Below are 24,690 nucleotides of genomic sequence, written 5' to 3'. Positions count from 1 at the left end.
ATCTAAATCCTGTTTTTCTCTAAACATGGGCTTGAATACACTAACACAATTGGGATAAGGAAAAGGGCCAAATTTCCCATTGGCCCTTACCAATATTGGCCTCCTAATAATACCCCTCTATGAATTGGATTCATTACTCTGCTCTCCTCCCCACTGATAGCCAGTGTGGGGAGCGTTCTGGCGCACCATGGCTGCCGTCGCATCATCCAGGTGGGGCTGCACATTGGTGGTGGTTGTGGGATTCCCCATTACCTGTAAAGCGCTTTGAGTGGAGTGTCCAGAAAAGCACTCTATAAGTGTAAGGAATTATTATTATAATTGAAGTAACACAATGCTTTAGTGTGACATTATACACACATTTTTTTAAGTCAGTGTAGGACAGTGAATACCATTGAGGATCACTGGGGGGGCTCCTGATAAATAAAGTTTGAGCACCCCACTGATTTACACAATTTCTACATAATGTTCTCTCCTCCGTTTTATGGGTAATAGAGACTATTAACTGAACAATTGATTGAGTCAAATAAAGTCATTAAGAGTCTCTTTGTAAGAGTAAGGGTATTTACTCCAATGTTCTGCTTTGTACTGTACTTGTACAATCTGGTCTTCCTAAATTTCCCCCTTAATTCAATTGGTGAAGCAATTTTTTCTTTCCTCGTTCTACAGTATATTATATATGAGGAGTTACTGATTCAGAATAATGACCACACGTGTCCCAGAGGAGGATGTTGCACTATAAGTGGTGTTTGAAATTCCTCCTCTTACAATCCGAGCGCTCCGCGATAAAACGTGTTCTGTAAATGCAATTAATTGTTAAGAATTAATCCCACTCGTCCAGGTACATTGTTTCTGGTCAGTATACCGAGGCTGATTGATAACTGGCTATTCTAAATTACGGGGGTACAAAAAGGAAAGATTCCTACACTTATATAGCACTTTTCTGGTCACTCCATTCAAAGCACCTTACAGGTAATGGGGAATCCCACTACCACCACCAATGTGCAGCCCCACCTGGATGATACGACAACAGCCAGATTGCGCCGGTGCACTCCTCACACTCCAGCTATCAGTGGGGAGGAGAACAGAGTGTTGAAGCCAGTTCATAGACAGGGATTAGTAGGAGGCCATGATTGGTAAAGGCTAATAGGAAATTTGGCCAGGACGCCTGGGTAACACCCCTATTCTTTTTGAGAAACGTCCTGGGATTTCCATCTTATCCGAAGGTCAGCACTTTTTTACACTATAGTGTCCCTGTCACTATACTGGAACATTAAGATCTACACAGACTGCAGGGTGAGCGCCCCCTGCTGGCCCCACTAACACCCAGCCTCAGCTTTCCCAAGAGGTCTCCCATCCAGGTACTGGCCAGGCCACACCTGCCGGCCTTTAGTGAGAGAGTTGCAGGGCGATATGGCTGCTGAAACTGAAAGAATAAAAATTAGTTCTAATATCTTTGTACAGTGAAAGTAACACAAATTCATCACAGGCCTTCATGCTTGTCTTTTTTTTTATGTCAGGGAAAGGAAGGTGTCATTGGTCCATTCGGAATAATAGGGCCCACTGGGAATCCAGTAAGTATTTTACATGCTTTTCCATGTAACAGCCTGTCAATGGCTATTCTGTTACAGACCTTTTAACATTAGAAACTTAAAGGTCTCCAATGTCCTTCGTATCACTGAAGTTCACGAAAATGAAGAAATACATAGTTAAATTTTCTCTCCTCCCCGCAGTAACATGCCAGCTCCCCACTGACTATTCACCACAAGATCCATTGACAAGATAATCTAGAAATCCTCCTAGACACAGATGCATTTTGTCCCACTTACTCCGCTTTGAAATCTCATACGTATTCCTTTTTCCTTTCAGGGACCTAAAGGAGACAAGGGAAATCGAGGGGAAACAGTAAGCATTAGGTTATTGGGATGCAAAATGTAATGATAAAAAACTTTGTATGTGGCGCCTTTAAGGGTGGCTTCTTAAAGTGCTTTACAGAATGATAAAAGAAATACACAATGAGAGGACATGGTAGATGGGGGTACTGAATATAGTACGAGCAAAGGGGGTAAAAAACAGAACCATTTTAGTAAAGGCTTTTCTAAAGAAAGAGCTTAGGGAAGGTGACTCTCTCATATCCTTAGGGATAGAGTACATAATATTAAAAGTATATAAAAGAGCACATTAAAACAAGTTTTTGGATGTTGTATTTTGGAATCTTAGCTGGATTTTATCTGGAGGTTGAAGAGGTGGAGAGCATTTTGTATTTGGAGCAAAAACGTTGTAACGTTACTTAACTGTAGACTGAAAAGTTTATCTTGAACCTGATTTTTTGTCTTCTGTTTCTGTTAAACAGGGGGTACAAGGACCAAGAGTGAGTATTTTTAAGATACCATCTTTAAAAAATTTAGGAGGAAATAAAAATATTTGAAAGGTTGCCCGCTCACATTGGAAGAAACATTGGTCAGATTCCCTATTGCATTGTTCTTCAAATTGTGTTGCCTAGAGGTTTAACAAAAAGATTTAAAGCATGCAAGCACACAAAAAGGTTACTTTGGTCCTTTAACACATCTTGTATTCTTTACCATCTATTGTATTAATCAAAGCGTCAGCAGTTTAGGAATCTCTAAAATGTCAATACACATATTTACAGATGTAGGCCGCTGCCAACAAAACACTAAGCAGCTTGCTAGAGAACAATGAAGAGATCTTCCTTTTGATCTGAGCTTATACTTTTAATGCCATAGCAAGATGATTGCCATTAATGAAATAAACATGCCGTCTTTTTTTCACTGTTTCAGGGCCCACCAGGTCCACATGGGCCCCCAGGACCACCAGTAAGTAAAAGCATTTTTGTTTCAACTTGTATCTAAAGAACGTGGAATTGCTTTGACTTGTTGTTTTACCAATGATTGTATGGTAATATTATTGTATTAACTGCATAATTCATTATGTCAGTTGAAAAAGGTGGTTAGATCACCTTTACAGTTTCCTCTTATAAACAAATAAGCATGTACCTGAACTGAGAAGCTTTTTTGGCTGATGCTTATCCCAGTTTAGCCAGCAGCCACATCATCCTCCAACTCCCAGCTGGCAGCCTACTGAAGCTCAGCAGGTATGAGCCTGGTCAGTACCTGGATGAGAGATTCCTGGGAAAAACTAAGGTGGCTGCTGGAAGAGGTGTTAGTGAGGCCAGCAGGGGGCGCTCACCCTGCGGTCTGTGTGGGTCCTAATGCTCCAGTATAATGACGGGGACACTATACTGTACAAAGGCGCCGTCCTTCGGATGAGACGTAAAACCCAGCATCCTGGCCAAATTTCCCATTGGCCTTTAACCAATCATGGCCTCCTTATAATCCCCATCTCTGAATTGGCTCCATCACTCTGCTCTCCTCCCCACTGAGAGCTGGTGTGTGGGGAGCGTTCTGGTGCACTGTGGCTGCTGTCACATCATCCAGGTGGGGCTGCACATTGGTGGTGGTAGTGGGATTCCCCATTACCTGTAAAGTGCTTTGAGTGGAGTGTCCAGAAAAGCGCTATATAAGTATAAGCAATTATTAGTATTATTATGAAAAATTATAGTGGACAGATAAATGATAAGTGATATGTGGGCAGATAAGTGTCTATTGCAGGGTTACTCCCACACACAGTGCAGCTGGGGGGACCGGAGCAATCCTGTCAACCTCAACACAGTACATCAGGACATTCTACCGTCTTTGCTAAGACTGTACACACCCTTGAGGGGCACCAGTATTGCACACCTTCCAACTGCCCTATTCACTACTCTACATAAGTGGTAAATAGGTTCCATAAAACAGATAATTATTTGCAGTTGTTTTAAAAACATTAGTACATTTTTCACACATGCCCACATACCCAAATACTCCCAGTGGCCTTAACCTCTGGGGGAAAAAAACAATTAAAAATGTGTGTACAAGAGTGAAAGCAGTATTTAATCACCAGAAATGGAACGTTACTGACAAGAAAAAGTCATTTTACAGATCTGTCCAAACATGGACATATAACCCAAATCACCCGAAGCACTGTAGAAGAGTTTAAGAGCTTTTTCTATTTTTTTAATTTAAGGTGTGTGGAGACTAGAGTGCTTTGTAGCTTTTCGCAGCTAGCTGAAAAATTCAATTTGATGCAGTGATCATCCATCATCACGATTACAATACATTCAACAATCCATTTCATCTACTATGGGGATGCAGGAATGGCAATACGTAATTTTGTTTTTCTTTATTTTAGGGTCCCCCAGGTCTTCCCCTGTCACTCGTAAGTTGGCTTTAATTTCTCATATATTACCATTTTCAAGTGCTTTTAACTTTTGGGCCCTGTCACAAGCCATTTCGTTATGTTTACAAAACAATAAAACTAATTTAGGATAAACCCACTTAACATTAAGTTAGATAAACGTTCATATCCATCTTTTAAAAATTATATATATATTTTTGTTTAGAAAAATGAAGCTCTTGGTGCTGCTTTACAAGTTTTTATTGACTCAAACACTGCACTCAGGACAGAGGTATGTTAATTTTTCATTAGCATCTGTATAAAACGTGTGTATATATATGTCTATTCCCAGGGTGCTGTATTACGCAGAAATATTTTTGCAAAAAAATGGGTCTTAAGCACATACTGTACTTATGCAGCTGTGAAGAAACATGTATTAGTAATCTATAAAGAAAAAAGATTGATAACTGTCAATCGTGGCCTGCAAATCAATTTAGTGAGCCAGGAATTTGAAATTGAGAGGTTATAAAAAGAATAAGGGGTGATTTCAAAACTCAAGAAACCATTTAATCTCTTTAAGGAGTTCTCATTTTACAAAACATTTTTGAACAATTTTGCTTAAATCTATCATACTGCAGTGCTCATAGCAACTTTCTGGGAGAGCTTTTGCTTGCAAACTTAGTTTCAAATACAAAACAATACTTCTGTTCAACGTTTTTGTCTGCAATAATGTGGCACTGAAATTTAAATAAATTATTTTTAAAAAATCATGGCGATATTTCCATAACACTGTTTAGAATCCCATAAATCTTAATGTTGGTATTGGTATTTTTATGTGCCTGTGGTTATTGGGGAGAAGATAATGAATTTCCTCCTATGGTTTTCTCTGTTTTTTGGAGAACAACCTTTTCTTAAAGGATTAATCTACCCTACTTTGTCAACACGTACACAATTGTGATTATAGTTAAATAGCTCTCTACAGACATTTCAAAATAAGGTGAAGCTGGAATCAGAAGCTACTAGCAATGTAAATGGTAGTACGAGTAAGGTGTTAGTTGTGAAACTAGAGCATTCAAGGGACACATAATAGGGAAATCTGCTCCCCTTCTTATTGTCAGGGCACTTATAATTACATTTTATATGACCCTTATCCATCATTTATACATTTTTATTACTGAAGCTGAGATTAAACATCTGTCCACATCTGAGACTAGTTAAACCACAATTTCTGTATATAACAAGCTTCCTCTTAGAGGATCAGCTAATTGACTACATCCTGCTTTGTCTTTGTGATTTGTGCTAATGCTGCTTTATTCAGAGCCAACTAGTTAAAAAGACTAACTTTTGTTTTTCAGAACTATCAAGGTTTAGACTTGCCTATGCTGGACCAGGGAACAGAGATCTTTAAGACCCTTCACTACCTCAGTAACCTGATTCAGAGCATCAAAAACCCACTGGGAACCCATGACAATCCTGCCCGCATTTGCCGAGACCTTAAAGATTGTGAACAGAGGATGAATGATGGTGAGGCCTCACTTTGTGTTTGTGTATTAATTCCTGACAGCCTGCTACGGTAACCGAAGAATGAAGAAAATTAATGACTAGATTTGACCACAAGATGGCACCGTTGAAACAAAATGAGGGATGGACTTTACTTTTTGTTCTGAACACATTTTTGTGTAACTTCCAGGCACTTATTGGATTGACCCGAACCTTGGCTGTGCTTCAGACACGATTGAGGTGACCTGCAACTTCACAAATGGAGGGCAAACCTGCCTTAAACCAGTTTCTGTCTCCAAGGTATCCAAATCGGAAATCATTGTTTTTCTTCATGTGACAGGAACGATAGCATTGCCTTATCGAAATGCTGGCTTCCTTTCGATTTCTGGGTCCAAATTAAATCAATACATCGACCCACTCTCATAATCTACAGGCCAAGTACTTGAAACTGGTTTGGTCATAAGGAAAAAAACCTCTTTTAAAAGCCACCAAGTTACTGGAAAATAACATCAGGTTGTTAAATGGGGATGTTTTTTTGTGAAATTTGGGCCTAGTCAGCCAGCTGACACTGTCTGGCTCAGAAAGAGTTGCTCTCTTAAAGAGTTTTTACTACACTTGCCTCCGAGTGCATAACTTTGACTTTGTACTGTACAATACATTGTGTAAAGAACAGAGGACTCCTGGTTTCCTTATTTAATATGTACACACCAATACATGTATTGATTTCTTCAATCTGAATTTTCAATGAAATTAAAATTCTTAGTAACATCTTTCTCCTTCTTAGGGGCTTCTTGATTTTCGACACAAGGTGATCCCACCAGGAAAGTCTGGGTTTGGAATTTGCGATGGGCCAGTGGCTCAAAGCTGTAAATTTATCGGGGCCTAAACCTCCTATTATTCACTTCATCATCTGGCCAATTTTACACTGACGCAAACCATTTTTCTACACGTTGGGGAAATATATTCTCCCTTAAAATCTCAAAGTTCATGGAAAGAAATGTAATGCCTTTTCATTATAATATCTCGCAAATATACCCAACCTGTTTTTCTCTCATTATTCCATAGCTGGAGATTGGAGTTGGCCGTGTCCAAATGAATTTTCTCCACCTCCTGAGTTCTGAAGCCGTCCAGCACATCATAATCCACTGTCTGAACGTTTCAGTCTGGAGAGAGAGCAAATCGGACCAACCTTCCATGAATGCCGTGGCATTCAAAGCTTGGAACGGACAGATGATCAAGGCTGGAGGACCGGTGGTTCCAGATGTCATCCAGGATGATTGTCGGGTATGGAATTCTCTCTCCCAGATGCGATAAGCTTTCGCTACAGAGTGTATGGAGTGTACCCCATGGAGTGTACACCTATGCAAATACAGACTAGGTGTTGTTGCAGAGTGCTCACAAAATATGCTATTAAAAGTGACCTTTTAGCAACATTTCTTCATAGCATTCCCTATATCAGTATTTCTTGGTGTCATCCCAGGCATTTTCATGTACAGTATGAGAGAAATATTTCAATTTTTCATTTATACTTCCTACTGTATATTAGTTTTATGGAGTAACCAAAGTGTCGTGTTGCACGTTTGGCTCTATGCCTGACAGGCCACGCTCTAACATGTGAGAATCGTGTGTGATGGGAGGTAAGTGTGTCACGGTTCCCAAATACAAAAACTGAGCATCTGAACACGACCGAGAAACGCTGTTTGATGGTCATCAATTACAGGATATGTAGTTTTATAAGGGAGCTGCGTCAGCATGCGTAGGCTGCAAAGGAACAGGTAACGGGTTTATTCCCCGCTGAAAAGAAAGGAAACAGGCTGTGGAGCCTTCTTCAGGTGTGAGCTCAACCTAATGAAATGTTGTGTTTCCTTTCATTTCAGCATGGAATAAACCCGTTACCTGTTCAATTACAGGACTGGGGACTGATGCCAGTGACATGGGGAGGAGGGCATTATATAATACTGTATATTAATATCTTTTATATGGAAAAAGTTTGAGAAACACTGCCCTACAAGATTTCATTTCGGTGCACACAGCTGGCATGTATATAGGTGTAGGACTAGCATGTCATAAGCCCTTTTGATTTTGGTCCTTCAAGTACGATTGATCAGATTAATACTAGAAACCACACCAGCAGGGGATAAAAGACAAACATGGAGTGCATCTGTAATCAATAGCTGTCGTGAAAAGCAGAAGGATGTATTTTTATTCGAACATTCCCCATGTTGGTTATCAATCTGTTGTTCCCATAAAAAAGACTGAGATAACCAGCCTGCCTTATTTTCCTTTTAATTCTGGATTTCTACCAGGTTTACTCCTCTTTTACAGAATCTCTTACATAAGAAGGGATGTAGAGAGTCTTGGACTTTTCTTTATGATGTAACCATCTTCCTTTTCAGATACAAGATGGCCGATGGCATCAAACACATTTTGTATTTCATACTCAAGACCCAAACCTACTTCCCATTGTCAATGTCTATAATTTGCCAGCCACGAAACCTGGATTACACTACCACCTGGAGGTCGGACCTGTCTGTTTCCTATAAAGCCGTGCCTCTGACGGGCACCACGCTGTTGATCCTTCCCAGCTCGAGTTTTTTAAACAAGATGAGTTTTTGTTTTTTTTCTCTCAAGATCAGATGGCAAACCTTCCCTCAAACAGTCTTCACAGACAAAAAAAATAAATACTGAACTCTGGTTTTTAACGCGCGTTAAGAACGTATGGACTGCAGAAGCTGCAAAGAGGTCAGGAAAGAAGGAACAAGTCAAGAACGACATGAATCACAATGTGTTGTCGGACAAGTGAAAACTTCAATAGATAAGCTCTTTGTGCCTTTCAGGAATGTTTCTGTTGGCAAATTTTGAATATCAGTCTCAAACTCAGCCAAAGAATATTTCTGGGACAATTTTGTAACTTATTCTTTCCATATATGTTTCAGTTCTCCCCCCTCCCCCTCAGATTTGAGGTTCTACTTCATATTTTTGTTTAAAAAGTATAAATATATATATAAATATATATCTTATGTTAACAAATCACTTCAAGTGCAATAGAAGAGGAAAAGCATTTTTTTTTCCATCTTTTGTTTGTGCATTACTTAACTTTTAGGCAATTCAGGGGTGCTGAATTAATTTCAACTTTGGGACCATCGAAGTGTACAGACCAGTTTTAAACTATTTACTTGATAGGGGTCAATATTCCAGCAACGGCTAAACTGCACACTAGTGGGCCTAAACTCCCAAGGCTGCAGAACAAGTCAAGTTACCCAGTATCATTATAGTTTTGTACACATTAAAATTCCTGATATAAGATTAGTTATTGGAAGTAACTCCTGAAGGGGCTTTCTGATATTCTGTCTACCTCCCATCTCTCAATATATGGTGCTCGGGAAAAATCTTTAAAAACAAAAAATTGGTGCTCTACTTTCCCTTTATAGGAAAAAAACGGCTTTTGTGGTTCTTTGGTTTAAGCCAACTTTTTTTCACACTATTTAGCAAGAGAAATGCCTTTAATTTAAGAGCATACGATACTTTTTTATGGGAATATTTTTATATAAATTAAAAAAGAGGAAAAAAAGATTTGAATTTATCTTTCGTGCTGCCAGTTGTTATTCATAGGGCTCAGCAAAGCAATTTTACAAGCAGTCTTTTTTTTATAACAAAATATTTTCAGCTCTTTTGTACAAAACCCCCCATAGCTGTAATTAATATCTTAAAAAAAACTTAGAAGATTTAGTTTTAATAGTAAGCTTGGTTGTTGTTGAAAACAAATAAAATGTGTATAATTGTGCAAGCTTTTTTGTATACAGTGGATCCTACCTGCTAATTTAATGTTATTTAAAATGTTTTGAAAACGTGGTTATGTTGACCTAGTAAGGTTCTCTTTTGTTTAGGGAATAGTTCAGAATTGTATTTTGTTTCTCAAGACTTTTATGTATCAGTTTCCCAACTGGTCTTGGCGTTAATAGAAGGTTTAATTATGCTATTTTATGTGTAAATTTGGTACTCCAGAGGAAAAATTTATTGCAGTGTTTTTGTTTTGTTTTTTTCTACATGATAATCACAACTGTACTGTACTGGGACTGTGTTCTATGCTTTTTCACTTATCATGGATTTATTTGTAAAGAAAAAATGAAGAATATGTGAACGTTCTATGCCTTTTGCTCCATTTCAGATGTTTAGAGTAAAGACAAAGATTGCAGATACCTCACATTTAAACACACCTGGTAGGCAGTTCATTTTTTTTTTTTTTGCATTTTGTTTTACTTCCACGTCTGTATCTGACATATCAGGACAAAAACAAAAAATAGGCAACATTACCTTTTTGCAGGAAGTTACAGTGCTCATCTATGATCTACCTGCATTACTTTCTGTAGCTCTATTGTTTCCATTCCATACATCATTTCAATACTTTCCATTGTCTTGCATTAACAATGTTCAGATGTTCAATAAATATTTGAAACTTAGGCAAATGAACTGGGCTTTAATGTTTAAAATTCATTTCATGAACAAGTAGCAAAATGCTTTAGCTGGGGTCATATTGTCTACTTGGGGAGAAAAGTGTCTAATTTCCTGTGCTATATCATGTGGATCTAACATTTGCTTATAGACTCCGAAACCCTTCTCTCTAGGTTTTACCTTTATGAACCTTTTAAAACTAAAGGGCAAGATTGCTGATACAGATAAAACTACTCTGAGCAGCTGGACCCTTTTTCTTTGGTATTAAGTCAGTAGTAGTTGACAAGTGGGCACATGCCTTATTGCAAATGAGACCTGGATTATTCAGCAACAACTAGGCAAAGACACTGGTTAATCACTGCTTATACACGGCTGTAGTGAAACCCCTTTCATATTTTTTGGAGGACTGGAAATTTGGAATTTGGAAATCTGTCACACTCAAATTCTGATGAATAAAACTCCCAGAAAAAGGTACAATAAAGTAGTTCTGCCATTTGACCACAAGGTGGTGACCAAAATCAGAACTCATGTACTGTAATTTTAATTTCCAAGGCAAATTAGTACCCAGATTCCATCAAACACTGAAAATGTATCGTTTAATCAATATTATGTTAATTCTCTCACAATCTATTTAGCACGAGCATGTAGGAGTGCCAAAGACCATCTTAAAATATTCAAACCTCTTTTCTCTTCACTCCACTCTGAATTGACATAGTTTTATCCAAAAGGTTACAAGGGCAAGAAATCGACGTCAAGAAGGCTTGACCTTTGACCCCTCCTAGCGAGGACACATGGCGTGGCGACCTCCATCCACCGGTAGATTGACCCCTGTGATGAAGGAAGCTGCATCAGAGGCCAGGAAAGCAATAGCTCGTGCAACTTCCTCTGCCTCCCCCGGGCGGCCCAGAGCATGGGTCACTTTACATTTCTCAAGAAACTGGAAGAAAGGAGAAATAAAATCAGTCCCGACATACTTCTGGAGGTTCCTAGGTACCTAGGTTTGTTTCTAGGTGATAAACTGCCTCAGCTCAACGCAGACAGTGAGAACAAATGAAAATGTTCTTTTGGGGTTCTGACACTAGCATTAAACTGTTAATGAGACCCAGCTACAAGTTTCAGAAGTTACTGATCAATCCAAACAGTCATCAGTGAAGTGATCAGTGCACTGTGGACCATTAGGATTTAGCACAGACAACACCAGTATGCACCAGGGGTGCTAGTGTATCTATTCCCCCATGTTTTCCCCAGGTTCTCTAGATTTCTCATAGGCTATTGCCTGCAGTAATGGTACCTTGGCATATTCTTCTTCATTCAGTCCTGCTCTCTTGTGCACTTCTGTGATGATCACGCCAGGACTGTGAGAGACAGAGACAGCTGGTGAGGATCAGCATCATCTTTCAAGACATTCAGCTACAGGAATGAACTCTGTGATGAATTAGCTTGCAGGGATCATGTCCAATGATCCTGCCTTTCGCTGCATGATGGGAAGAGTTGAACCCAGGTCACGGGAAGACAGAGTGTCTAAAGGGTTTCTAGGTCTCTGTAAAGCAGCAGTACTTGAAAACCTGGGAGATGCTGATAAATCATTCTAGTCAACCCAGTAATGTGCAGATTAAAAGCAAGCTGTCCTGTGCAAACTTCCCCCACCTGACATTACATTTGCTCAGCTTATGAGGGAACAATTAGAACTGCACCGTTTGTGTTGCAAGATCCCAGTCAACTAATAGTATATTTTTATGTCTTAGTGAGGTTAAATTTACAATTAATACTGGTACTGTACTCTGTTGATAGAATAGTAATACATTCGCTACATGTTGCAGAAAACATTATAACTTACCCAACAGAGTTCACACGTACTTGCTTAGAAGCCAGCTCTGAAAGAAAATCATGCATCATGATTCTTTTAAGAAGAAAACAAATGCATTTACTGAAAGCTTACTTTCAGTAACTACATCTTACCTAATGCTGTGCACCTCGTGAACTGATCAATCGCAGACTTTGACATACAGTATGCTAGCACGCCAGGAAACTAAAATGCAAAGAAAATGAAAAGGGAACAATTTAATAATAATTACAACATCACTTTATTAACCCTTTACAATTTCTTGGATTAGGAATTATCTTTTCGCATACCCCAGCTTGCTCTCCATGAGACACACAGACAGGGAGAGAGCCTGGGGTCAGAGCGCAGGGTCAGCCATTGTACAGTGCCCCTGGAGCAGTTGGGGTTAAGGGCCTTGCTCAGGAGCCTAATGCTCTGCCAGCTGCGGGATATGAACCGGCAACCTTCTAGCCACAAGCGCAGATCCTTAGCCACAGAGCCACCGCTCCACCCCTTAAAGAGGATGACCCCACAATCAAGAGCAAAGGTTAAGTTAAGGTTAGTTAAAAATGATGTGCTTGACATCACAGTAGAGAATAAGGTAAGCTATCGAGGTAAGGTAAAAGGAAATGCAGATAACGGATACTCACGGATCGTTGCCCATTCACACTTGACACGTTCACAATGGAGCCCTTCGTTTTAATAAGATGAGGGACAGCAAGGTGAGTGAGATGATAAACAGACCTAGAAGAATGTTAAGAATGCCTGTCACTATGACAAGAAATAACACTACAGGAGAGTGGAGGGATTTTCCTACTTCAAAATGTTACCAGCCTTTCTTAACGTTAATGCCACCAAAATGGCACTTTGTAACTCAGAAAACACTTAACTCCCTGTAGTCTACACACTCTATTTGCTATGTCCAAGTTTTTTTTTTTTAGACATGGACCGGCTGCGTTCCTGAACCTGACACCTTGGGATATTTCAAGAACATATGAACATAAGAAAATGACAGACAGGGCAAAACAAAAAGAGGCTATCAGGCTGGTCCAGTAAGTTTTGTGGCTAGTGGTTAATTGATCTTGAAAGAAGCCTTTTGCTTCAACAACAGCTGGTAGCAGTTTCATGCAGACTTTTGTATAAAGATTTGCCTGCATACAACATTTTTGTTTTTTTTTAAACTTCAAACAGTTTCTTAACAGTTTGCTTTTTGTATTGCCTTCCCACTTTGTCCCCTCAACATATATCTAAAGACTTTTTCTATAAGACTCGGTTTGTCTATATTAAATGTGATCTGCCAGGTGTTTGCCTAATTTTGACTTCTAACTAAATCTTTTTAAATTCTCCATAACATAACACATAGTAGAGGCTGCAAGTTGGATCAATAAGGAAATGGACACAGACTGAATGGCCTGCAGTCTTTTGTAAACTCACGTAAAGGGGAACCACAAAGTTATTTTTAGTTTTCGGGGTTAGAAAGAATCGGCACTAATGAGTGCATTTCAAACTACAAAAAATTTAAACTGTCCACAGTAATTTGTCAAACATCCAATTTTCATCACAAAATAGAGAAACTTTCCAGATATGTGCAACACCATATACTGTGATTCAGATCAAGACAACAACATTTTTCGGAGACGTGATGCGGCCCTATAATATTGTAAACAGGCAGGCTTGTGAATACACCTCTTTTAATCCAACAGAAATAATGCTCTAGACTTTGAGACAATTTTGCTGACAAATACTGTTTACTTGTTAACTCTGCATGTATACCAAATTGGAACATTTCTGCGGTGAAATATCTGCTGCACAACCTGTACATATGCACTTGTACATCAGATTACATTAGTCATTACAGTGACTAGTGAACAGGAAGGGCCACATATTGCCATTTGTGAGAACTCGCGCATGTAGCGAAACCTGTGGTTTGCGATAACATGGTGACTTACAGTACTTTCACAAAGCTCACAATTTTGTGCTTACTGTAAGTCAAAATGTATAACATTTTTCTTTAACGTCAATGAATTTATTGTGTTGTCGAAATTTAATAACCAGTCTGAGAGACTGGGACTGCAGTTCACCTTTAATAATCAAGGTGCTGAAAGGATAAGCTTCATAAAAATGCACTACATTTTGCCAAATATCAGATCACACTAATTAACTAAAGCTGGTTTCATTCTTTACCTGACATTGATGTTCATGACCCGGTCGTACTGAGCCATGTCTGTAGTCTCGATGCTGCCCATGGCCAGGATCCCAGCGCTGTTAACCAGCACGTCCAGTCTCCCATAGTGAGCAATGGTCTTCTCGATAGTCTTCCTCACTGTGTCTTCATCCGTCAAGTCGCCAGGCACTAACAGTGGCTAAAGAGGACCACACAGATTCAGGGACTGTGAGTGGTTCAGTCTCCCTGTAAAGTCTCACACAGATTCCAACACTTTCATAAAGAGACAATCGAAATTTACAGGCGAACCTTCCAAATATGCCCACATGTTCTGAAATGGTCCCAAATATTCTCAGATATTGTTATACTGTATATTATAGGTGCAGGTTATTTTAACCCTCATTCCCACAAGGGAATCTGAGCTCTTGTTAGACTATGTTCGAGTAGGTAGCTGCATCAGCATGCGTAAGCTGCAAAGGAACAAGTAAAAGTTTATTCGATGCTGAAAAGGAAACGCAATGTTTCGGCTGTGGAGCCTCTACGTCTGAAGAAGCCTTCATCGCCGAAACGTTGCATCTCTTCCTTGCTATTCCTTTCAGCATGGAATAAACCTTTACCTGTTCTCTTGTTAGGCTATACTAACAGAGGTGAATAATGAACATTGTTTTTTCTTTCCTTAGTCTTAGGATTAACAATGAAAAATAATTCTATAAACAATGCTTGAAACTTGGTGCTGCGTTACATCAACGTGTAGTACTCAGATGATTTTATATTATGAGACAGTGTACAGATACCTGTGGATTTGTCCATAAGTATTAGCTTTATTGGGCAGGATTTTAAAGGCCTCCATTGCACAGATCAGGTTGTATGGTGTATTGATTATTGCAAGAAGAGTCAAACCTTTTTTTAAACATTTAAATTAAATTTAAGCCAGCATCTATATCACCCTGCAACTCACAACTAGCAGCCTGCTGAAGCTAAGCAGACGTGAGCCTGGTCAGTACTTGCATAGGAGACTCCTGGGAATGCTGCTGGAAGGAGTCATTATTGGGACCAGTAGGGGGCGCTCACCTTGTATAGTGACAGGGATACTACACTGTAAAAACGTGCCATCCTTCAGATGAGACGTAAAACCAAGGTGCTGTCTCTTTGTGGCCATTAAAAATTCCAGGGAGTTTCTTGACAAGAGTAGGGGTGTTACACCGGCATCCTGGCCAAATTTACCCTTGGTTTTCACCCATCATGATTATTATTATATTAATAATAATAAAGTTAGGGAAAGGGACTCTTTGGGAATAGTATTCTTCTTGAGCTACAGACAACAGATAAAGTAAGAGAGAGGTAAATATTGTCTTTTCCAGGGTGTAGAGTTTTCTTCTGGAAAAAGCCCTGGGCCGTTACTTTTATTAGGAAATTATTTTGTGAGGGAGGCCTAATTCTTTGCCCGTCTTACTCGAGCCAGGTTAAATTTAATCAGCAGTCCTGAAACATGAGATTTAGCCCCTTCCTTCCAAAATAATCTCTCTAAGAAACGTCTGGGTATTTTAGGTAGTGTTTTTACAGGAACACTTCTGCAGCAATTGAGCAAGATCAGCCCTCATTTGCTTGATGGTGTTTACTGTTGAGGATCGGACGGGCCACAACAGAAATATATAATATACAAATCAGCTCTTTACCTCTGTTCCTCCTGCATTTGTGCACTGCTGGGCTATTTTGGTCAGGTTTTCCACATCACGCCCATTAAGCGCCAGCAAAGCTCCCAGTTCGGCAAACAGAATGCCGGTTGCTGCCCCAATTCCTGAGCTGGCTCCAGTAATTAGAGCCACTTTTCCTTTGAGCGAGGAAACCTGAAAATGTATTAGCAGACAGATCAAACAGGAACCAGTATTTGACCTCTCGGGTGCGACGTTTGTCCGATAAAGGAAGAGTTTGGTTCAAGGGAAAGAAAGGTACCGAATATCAAAATCTGGCTTTCTAGATATGACGTTTTGCTTGCAACTAAAAAAAAAACTAATCTGATTGAGACTGTCGATAGTGACTTACGGTGGGTTAGATGTAAAGATTGTCTGGAGTAGGCTAAGGTTGACCAAATTTGTAAAACTTTGACAGGCTAGCATAATGGCAGCGAATTTCACACTTTCGTAAAGGTACGGTGCATTACCCTTGTACACTCTTGTAACGTTAAAACGTGCTTATTACCAGCAGCTGAAAGAGCGCGATGCTGGCAGGGTATTGGGTCGTATTGCCGGTATTTGCCTACCTTAAAAGGGTCTTCGGTTGCCATGTTTCATGAATCGATTAAAAAATAAAAAGTGATTTAATGCTAAGAGCTCAATAAGCAATATACTTCAACAGTCTCAACCACTGATTCCGAAACTGCCTGCTCGGCATTTGTATGACCTCATCACAAAGCGACATTGCCATGGAAAAGACAACTTTAGTGATGTGTCAGCTTGGTATAGCAAGGTGCATATTTCAGTCCGGCAACAAAGTATGCGTGTACATTTTTGAAAGACAAATATAACGTTGTAATTCACTTGTGATTTCAAAACAAATCACAAGTAAACAAACTATATGTTCTGTTTAGATTGAAGTGCTGAATTCTTCACGATGTGTAATTTCACAAGTATTTGTATACGAATCTGGGGATTCTGGTATCTCAATGGGAAAACATCGATTAGTAGAATTTATTTCTTTGCTCGACTATAAAAAGGCACTTGACGGGAAATTTAAACGAAAAAAAATGGAGAGCTTATGTGGAAATGAAAACCACTCGATAAGTATCTGCAGTTCAGTGAACAGTAGTAAGAGATTAAAGCGCATTTAAATGCGGATAAACGTCAATTTCCAGTAGACAAAAGTGATGGATTACCCCCACGTTTCTGACCGCACGGCTCCGATTTGTCTATTTATCAGAAAGGATATCATTTAGGATAACACATTTTTTTTCCTTTTAGTTAATTCACAATGTGATGTACTGTGTAGTTGGTGAATTATTTTCTTTAAATTGATTGGTTATAAGTTGATTACCTTTTTTTCTAGATGTTCTCTAGATGAGAACATCTCTAGATGAGATACCACATTCATGTCCAACAACCAAAATGGCAATAACTCTTATTACTTTGCCAAACAGGTGAAAGGGATGCATTAACATCTGTGATGGAATGGATAGTCACGTATGTGTATAATCTAATCAGCATTGTGCATAAAAAACACAACTGTTCTTGTTTTAATAACTGCATTACAACACTGTGATACTTAAAAAAAAAGGTTTATTTTAAATGTAATATAAATTAAACCAAAACATCACATATGAAAAAATAAAGAAGTGGAACAAGGGCCTGTTGTGAAGATTTCTTTCCAAGTAATACAATAACGTAACTGCAAACATTACAGACCCTGCAGATATTTGTCTGCATCCAGAAGTTTTAATAATGTTGTTTTGTAACGGTGGCTGAGGCACACTGCTGGCAGCTGGAGACTAGCCCGCAAAAGGGTTAGCGTGCATAGTAACATCCTTAATCCGAACGTCATTCAACGGCCGAAACGTTTTCTCATTAACTGGCAGCTTTTCCAATTCATCCAGCGTCTCCAAGCCATCTATTACCCTGAAGAAAAAAAGAATGAAATACAATTAGGGACCTAGTGTTTTCTTAAGGTTACCAGTTTAACTTCCAAGGTCACACAGCTCAGACATTAAAGATGTCCACAGAAGACAAATATGGCAACAGGATCATCACATAACTTATACTCCCCTTTCCCAATACTATACTCTCCTATTAAATGAATATGAATGTCAGTGGTTTATCTGCAGAAGGTTACATTTTGGAACTATTCTTTTACATTAATTAACATAATGATATAATGGAAACAAGACATACAAGAGGACATTTTTAGTGGTATCTACAAACATAATCTAGATATATATGAGCAGTATGCATGGTTCCTTTATGTTTTAATCACACTACTTTTCTTAATTCAATAAACTAATTTTGGAGTGTTCTAACAGTGTGCAATTACTTCACATAGTCTTATTGTGTGACTGGTTATTTCCTAGATTCATCATACCGAGGTGGTGTCAGAGGCTGATCCTCTTTAAACACACAGGACAATTCTTCTGACGAACATTTTGCATCGACTGCTTGTAGTTTTGAGAATTCAGCACTAACACCCCCCGAACAATGAGTGGAGCTAATCCCTGTAACCGAGGTCATGTAAGAGAAGAACAAAATTTACATTCCAAATTCTTAAACTTACTTTCCAAATACTGTATACTTCATATCAAGGTGAGGCTGTTTGGCATACGTGATGAAGAACTGGGAGGCATTAGTGTTTGGGCCATTGTTTGCCATGGACACAACTCCTCTCACGTTGTGCTAAAATAAATATTATAAAAGGATGTTTTATATAAATATAGGACATTATAAAATAAAATAACACCATACATATAAGACATAGGGACACTGGATTTCACATCTGAGTAACAGCCAGCAGAACACAGAGAAGCGATTATATCCCATTAACATTAGAAGCATTTCCACGGATTCTGTTTTTGAATTTGGTGAAAGGTGAAATTGTTCACATTACTTCCTCTGCTAGACTTTGTTTTTCCAGAAAAACTCCAAGATTCTATTAGAATCACCAGCGCAACTCAAGGCGTTCTCACCTTAAGATGTTCACTGAATTCGTCTTCAAACTTCCGCCCCCAAATACTTGTTCCACCTTTTCCTGTACCTGCACAGAACAAGAATGCAGCTTTATTATCTAATATATCAGTTGTGTTTAACAGAGATTATTTCACAATATAATTTTAAACTGTAACGTTTACTATAAGCCTCCATACTGAGTCTTTACTATAAGCTAAAGTAGAGACTAAATAGTTTTGGTGGTGTCATCATTGTAAAATGATTTTTATTAAAAAGTATAAAGACAAAACATTGTATGCATACTTTTTGGATGTTATTGATTTTGACAGAATATTTGCTGTGGGCCTTTGTATAAATACAGTAATTCTTGAAAATTTTGAAACCCTTCAAGGTGGTTATTATTTTAGATATTATAGAGATATTATATGAACCTGAACTCTTAATGAATATATAGAATGGATAGTAGTTCAGGTGGGTAGCTGCGTCAGCATGCGTAGGCTGCAAAGGAACAAGTTATAGGTTTATCCCATGCTGAAAAAAAGAAGAAAGAGAACACAACGTTTCAGCCGTGGAGCCTTCTTCAGGTCACCTGAAGAATGGATATCCTAAATAACGACTTCCTTAGTCTTCAGAACCTGAACTCTTAATGAATATCCTAAATAAAGACTTCCCACACATAAAAAAGGATTTGAACTAATAGATTATTAGACTGTGATATTAAACAAATCACTAGATATTCTTGTGTGCAAAAGTAAACTTGTGGCACCTCCTTTAGCATATTAACTTCACACAGTCGCCTCCTATAACCAATTATAAGTCTCTGACATCTTACTGGAAGGATTGTTTCCTACTCCTCTTTACAAACCTCCACCAGCTCTGTGAGGTTTGAAGGATGTCTTGGATGAACAGCCCTCTTCAGGTCCTGCCACAGCATTTCAATAGGATTCAGGTCAGGCTTTTGGCTTGGCCACTCCGGGACACAGAACCTCTTCTTTCTGAGCCATTCTTTAGTGGACTTACTTGAATGTTTAGGATCTGTGTCTTGTTGAAACATCCACTTCGTGCCCAGCTTGAGTTTTCGAACTGATGGCCTGATATTCTTCTCAAGAATTCCTTGACATTTCTCAGAATTCATGATTCCCTCAATGACGTCAAGTTGCCCAGGGCCAGAGCAAGAACAACAGCCCTGTACAAGGACACTCCCACCACCGTGCTTAACATGGTGTCCAGAGAACAGACTTCCAGGACTCTTCAGGCTTGTCCAGGTGGTCTCTGGCGAACTTCAGACGGGCAGCTTTGTTCCATTTTTGACAGAAGAGGCTTCTTCCTGGCGACCCTTCCATAGATGGGATTTGTGTTCAGGGCTCTTCTTATTGTTGATCTATGCACCACTGCTCCAGAGGCAGTCAGGGAGGCTTATAGATCTCTGGATGTTATTTTAGGATCACCTCTCCTTGTGGCCCTGGGTGAAATTGTAGGAGGATGTCCACTTCTTGGCAGGGTCGCCATTGTTTTAAATGCCCTCCACTTGTATACTATTTGCCAAACAGTGGATTTATGTAGTTTATAACCCTGCCCAGATTGATGAGCAACCACTACTTTTTTCCTCAGTTCTGCTGATGTTTCCTTAGTTAGAGGCATGATGCTAGACTCATAGGAAGAGTAACTGACCTGCTTTCTTGCAATTGTTTATGTTTGCTCCTCCCTAACACATCATTTCAGATCTTCAAGTTCATTGGTTATCTTGGTTAATTGGTTAAGACTGTCATTGACCCACCCGATCCTGCTTCCCCTTGATGTAAGTCATAGAACTATGGGTTCGCTTATTTTTTCACCTGCACAATTTCTGTATACTGTGTGTATTATTTTGCTGCATGGAGATTTTCTTTCAAAACACTCAGAGTGGTGAATAATTATACTTTATTTCAATTAGGAAGTGACCAATTCTGATTAAATATGCATTTTGTGGTTAAAAAAACACTCTCAAATTATGCAATGGCTTTACAAACTTTCAAGCATGACTGAATCTACACTTAGTGAAATAAGAAAACTACATCAGTCACGTTGGCCTGTCACTTTAACACTAACATAAAGAATTAACACAAGACAGATGAGACCATTTGGTAATTTAAATGTCTTTACCTGTTCGATCGCCCGTCTGAACCATAAAACCTTTGATATTCCGGTGAAAAATGCAACCATTGTAGAACCCACTGGCACACAGAGCTAAGAAATTCTGTAAATTAGAAAATAAATACAACATCTTAAACGTGTAATGCGGTAAGGAACCTAACCGGCAGCAGATATTTCTGTACAGTATCATAAAATTGTATTAATTGAACTTACTTCGCACGCTCTCGGAGAACGCTCGCAGAACAGCTCGATTTTAATGTCTCCCAGGTCTGTGTTCAACGTAACTGCCTATAAAATGAAAACACAGAAGAAGATTATTAACGTTAAAGAAAACAACGATCAGAATTGAAATCGTTACGATTTTGTACAGAAAAAGTATTCAACTGTAGTTCGGCGTATAAAGCTTAGTATAATTTATATTTCAAATAGATGGTTTGAATAACATTGTATTTTATCAAAAAGGTATATAACCAAAAACAGATTCCATGATTATTACGGTTTAAATGCTAAAAACAATAGATTTTATTAAATTACCATTTCGCAGACTTTTCGAATTTTCCACAACGCAGATATTGTGGTCCTTCTCACAAACTGTTCCTACCGGAAATATCACAACAAGCACAGTAGTTCCGCATCTGGTAGACAAGTCGACATTCCGAAGTCTAAAATAATAATAATAATAATAATAATAATAATAATAATAATAATGATAATAATAATAATAATAATAATAAACTTTATTTTATATAGCGCCTTTAAAGGTGGCTTCTCAAAGCGCCTTACAGGATGGCAATAACAATAAATAAGAGGAATACAACAATAAATAAGTAATACACAAGATAAGACACAATTATAATATACAATTATAACAATTACAATAGAGGGGACCGTGGATAGTGGTAATAAGAAAAGCAGAGGGGTGAAGAATGGAACCAGTTAAGTAAAGGCTTTTCTGAAGAAGAGGGTTCTGAGTCTGGATTTGAAGGAGTTTAGAGAAGGAGACTCTCCGATATCCTTGGGCAAAGAGTTCCAGAGCCTGGGGGCATAGCAGGAGAAGGCCCTGTCACCCATACGATGTAGACGGGCTTGGGGGACAGTAAGGAGAGCAGTTAGAAGAGCGAAGGTTGTGAGGTGGGGAGTAGGGCGATAATAGTTCAGACGGGTACTGAGGTGCCAAGCCATGCAGAGCCAGGCAAATACAAAATAAGAGAGTATTTTCTTTAGACGTTTTCTGTTTCTAAAAACGGGAGGCTTAAATTTTCTATTTCTCCGATTACGATAAAATATATTTCCATATAGATTAATAAAGATATGCAGTTGATTAAAAAATGTAATTATGACATACATATATTTCACGGACTGAGCTGCATACTTACATAAATGTGATGGAAATTGACAACTTGTGAAATGCACAGTTTGAGCACTCTATACAGCCCTGATGTTTTGTTTTTATCTGACATCGGAAACCACATACCACGGATTTTAAAACAGAGAATACATCATCCTCACTGAGCCCTATGATTATGGGGGATGTACGAGTATGAATTTATTAAAATAAAAGCTCCAATCACGGCCAAGAGGTTTAATTACAGTGACCAATAGCATGGATCTTTTTCAGATAATGTGCGTGGCCGAGTAGGCACAGACCCTAACTTCCAACGCTACACCGATCGTGACGTCACCGGCACTAAAATGGCGGCAGTAACGATCGCTTTGAATTTTACCTCCCTAGTATAAAGTTTAAAATAGCCGCCCAACCACGGAGTATTAATTACACCTGAATATGTACAATCGGGAGCCGTAGTAAGTACGTATCAATTATGGACTCTGTTGTGGGGGAAGATCCGACGCTCCCTCTTGATTTCAATGCGAGGTAAGTTAATGTACTTTTTATTCACATCCACCTTTCTGTATTTTTAAAAAAACTTAATTATACCTGCTGGGTGCGTCCGTGAGTTCAAATACCAACTGTCATAGACCGCCTTAGTCCATATAAATTGTGCTGTTCGGTGTGTTACATTTATTAGGTGTTTTCACGCTGGTTTAAAATGTTATTCACTATTTTTTTTTTGTCAAATTCTACACAGCGCCGCTGTCCCTTTTATAATGAATTTGCAATTCAATGAAAATTAAAAGCGAGCAGAGCGAAGGACGAGTAAAGTTATTTATTAAGTGGCGTTTGGCAAACAAATGAAGGCTACGGGAAATGTAATTATTATTAACAGTTAAGAAGCGAGTCATGATCTAAATATAGGATTGTATTAAATAACGTTACGCGGTTTCGTCAGCTGGAGAAAACGAAATCGAACACTGTTAGTGTTCTAGTGTGTTGTTTTCCATGCTTATCCTGCGAAATATTTGAATCATTCTGGGTTTTTTTTTGCAGTATTTGACCGTGAACACTAGGGCAGCAGTTATCACATCCCTGCTCTTCTGCAGTCTGACGTGTTGTCATGGCAAATACTTCTCTTGCAAAACAGCCTCCGAAAAAAAGTTTTCGGAATGACGCTTTCGATATAGCTCAGGCTGAGCCGCTGATGGTTGGGTTGAAAAAGCGGAAACTGTTACAGAAAGCAAGGGGAAATTGTGTTGTTTAGATGCCGCGACGTATCACACTTGTTCCGTTTTATTTTAAAAATAAAGATCTAGAGCCCATCGGGAGTATGTAATTTTTCAGGTACGTCAGCCCGACTTTTCTCGAGCGACAGATGCATATTTCATTTATTTCAGTACTTGGGAATCGGTTAACTGTAGCGTTATCAGCAGTGTGTGTGTCGTAGTTTGTGTTGTTTGGGTCAACTTGGTTTTTTTTTTTCTGTCTGCTCTGCAAAAAATAAACCCTCGATTGGATATGAACCCCCTCAAGGAATAACATGGGAGCGAACCTCAATAGCTCTGCCTTTTTTTTTTACGATATCTGAGAATGAGCTGTGTTTATCGTGCAAAGGTTTTGGCTTAATGAATAAATGAAGTCTGAAAAGCACATGTCTTACCCAGGTCGTCCAGGTAGCTATCGTGGTAATCCGAGATGTAACTGATACTATAGGTGAGGTGTTCATTTCTTGACTCAGAAATTTGACTCTGCCTCGCATTTAAGAGTAGTATATGCCAGAGCTGTTCAAACAAAACCATTACAGGGTAAAGTCGTCAAGTATATGAATAATTTCTGCAGTGGTCATAAACTTTTTAAAATAATTTGGGGCTAGGTGTAGTTAACAGGGTAATAATGGTTTGGGCAGTCTATTTTTGTGCAAGTTGAACGGATGTAAGACTGAATATCAAAGCATGTTATATGCCTTGGAAGGATTTTCATTTTATTGTCATTATTGACGCTTAGATGTTTTGTGCCGAGTCTAGACGTGCTCTCTGAATTTGGCGAAAGCCATCACAGTTACCAGTCCTATGTTTTCCTTTCATGAAATGAACACGTTTTAAATACACGGTGCTTGAATTCTTTTCTGTACCAGAAATGCATTGTGTATTGTGAAGTGACAAAAACAAAAAAAGAAGGATTAAACTTGAGTTTTGTCATGATGAACAAACAGCTATGACTTATTGCATAAGCTGTTGTTGGAGAGCTCGGAAAAAGGTTCTAAAAGGAGCATGTAGGTGACATTTCCATGCTCCATAGATAGAGATCACCGATTGGATTTAAGGTTAATCCATTAAATATTTGCCATATAATGAATTACATCGATTTACTCCATTTTTAAAGAGGTGTGTGATAAGCGTTGTAAATACTG

General features: G+C 38.8%; 4 protein-coding genes across 12 annotated transcripts in view; 2 read left to right on the top strand and 2 right to left on the bottom strand.

Moving 5' to 3' along the window:
- The window catches only part of LOC102685690 (collagen alpha-1(XXVII) chain B), a 155,604-nt gene extending 145,404 nt beyond the window's left edge, over window positions 1–10,200 (top strand). For 3 of the 4 annotated variants that reach the window (XM_015366773.2, XM_015366775.2, XM_015366776.2), the window contains exons 52-61: window positions 1,518–1,571; window positions 1,867–1,902; window positions 2,351–2,368; window positions 2,796–2,831; window positions 4,246–4,272; window positions 4,457–4,522; window positions 5,586–5,754; window positions 5,921–6,030; window positions 6,796–7,014; window positions 8,127–10,200. In XM_015366773.2, coding sequence (XP_015222259.2) covers window positions 1,518–1,571; window positions 1,867–1,902; window positions 2,351–2,368; window positions 2,796–2,831; window positions 4,246–4,272; window positions 4,457–4,522; window positions 5,586–5,754; window positions 5,921–6,030; window positions 6,796–7,014; window positions 8,127–8,273 — 882 coding nt within the window. In that variant the 3' untranslated portion in view covers window positions 8,274–10,200. The remainder of the gene's footprint in view (window positions 1–1,517; window positions 1,572–1,866; window positions 1,903–2,350; window positions 2,369–2,795; window positions 2,832–4,245; window positions 4,273–4,456; window positions 4,523–5,585; window positions 5,755–5,920; window positions 6,031–6,795; window positions 7,015–8,126) is intronic. The other variant, XM_015366777.2, reaches the window with a different exon arrangement.
- Window positions 10,201–10,759: 559 nt separating this feature from the next.
- Window positions 10,760–16,591, bottom strand: LOC102683968 (3-oxoacyl-[acyl-carrier-protein] reductase FabG). The gene is made up of 8 exons (XM_006640535.3): window positions 16,429–16,591; window positions 15,845–16,015; window positions 14,189–14,367; window positions 12,655–12,748; window positions 12,142–12,211; window positions 12,020–12,056; window positions 11,474–11,537; window positions 10,760–11,119 (listed from the first exon to the last, which is right to left on the bottom strand). The coding sequence occupies exons 1-8, from the start codon at window positions 16,450–16,452 to the stop codon at window positions 10,961–10,963; spliced, it is 798 nt and encodes a 265-aa protein (XP_006640598.1). The 5' UTR covers window positions 16,453–16,591; the 3' UTR covers window positions 10,760–10,960.
- Window positions 16,592–17,423: 832 nt separating this feature from the next.
- ppil3 (peptidylprolyl isomerase (cyclophilin)-like 3) lies at window positions 17,424–21,586 on the bottom strand. Its single transcript, XM_015366730.2, has 6 exons — window positions 21,482–21,586; window positions 21,161–21,235; window positions 20,957–21,050; window positions 18,835–18,902; window positions 18,426–18,544; window positions 17,424–17,776 (listed from the first exon to the last, which is right to left on the bottom strand). The coding sequence occupies exons 1-6, from the start codon at window positions 21,482–21,484 to the stop codon at window positions 17,650–17,652; spliced, it is 486 nt and encodes a 161-aa protein (XP_015222216.1). The 5' UTR covers window positions 21,485–21,586; the 3' UTR covers window positions 17,424–17,649.
- A 1,027-nt stretch (window positions 21,587–22,613) lies between these two features.
- cdk5rap2 (CDK5 regulatory subunit associated protein 2) overlaps window positions 22,614–24,690 on the top strand; it is a 49,872-nt gene continuing 47,795 nt past the window's right edge. For 5 of the 6 annotated variants that reach the window (XM_015366725.2, XM_015366728.2, XM_015366724.2 and 2 more), the window contains exon 1: window positions 22,614–22,820. In XM_015366725.2, the coding sequence (XP_015222211.2) occupies window positions 22,768–22,820 (53 nt within the window). In that variant the 5' untranslated portion in view covers window positions 22,614–22,767. Of the gene's footprint in view, window positions 22,821–23,535; window positions 23,625–24,690 lie in introns of those variants that run through there. The other variant, XM_015366723.2, reaches the window with a different exon arrangement.

Source organism: Lepisosteus oculatus, chromosome 24 (genome assembly GCF_040954835.1).
Source record: "Lepisosteus oculatus isolate fLepOcu1 chromosome 24, fLepOcu1.hap2, whole genome shotgun sequence".
Lineage (NCBI taxonomy): Eukaryota > Metazoa > Chordata > Actinopteri > Semionotiformes > Lepisosteidae > Lepisosteus > Lepisosteus oculatus.
This window is presented reverse-complemented; position numbering and strand designations above follow the sequence as displayed.

What these genes read in the sequence shown, in the direction of transcription:
- LOC102683968 (XM_006640535.3), bottom strand. Translation starts at nt 16,452, where the DNA reads ATGGCAACCGAAGACCCTTTTAAG. An exon ending in CAAATGCAGGAGGAACAGAG is followed by an intron (nt 14,368 to 15,844) that starts GTAAAGAGCTGA and finishes GGTCCTCTTTAG; the next exon opens with CCACTGTTAGTGCCTGGCGA. An exon ending in GTCATGAACATCAATGTCAG is followed by an intron (nt 12,749 to 14,188) that starts GTAAAGAATGAA and finishes ACATTCTTCTAG; the next exon opens with GTCTGTTTATCATCTCACTC.
- ppil3 (XM_015366730.2), bottom strand. An exon ending in AATTCAGTGAACATCTTAAG is followed by an intron (nt 18,545 to 18,834) that starts GTGAGAACGCCT and finishes TATTTATTTTAG; the next exon opens with CACAACGTGAGAGGAGTTGT. An exon ending in AAGTATACAGTATTTGGAAA is followed by an intron (nt 17,777 to 18,425) that starts GTAAGTTTAAGA and finishes TTTTTTCTTCAG; the next exon opens with GGTAATAGATGGCTTGGAGA.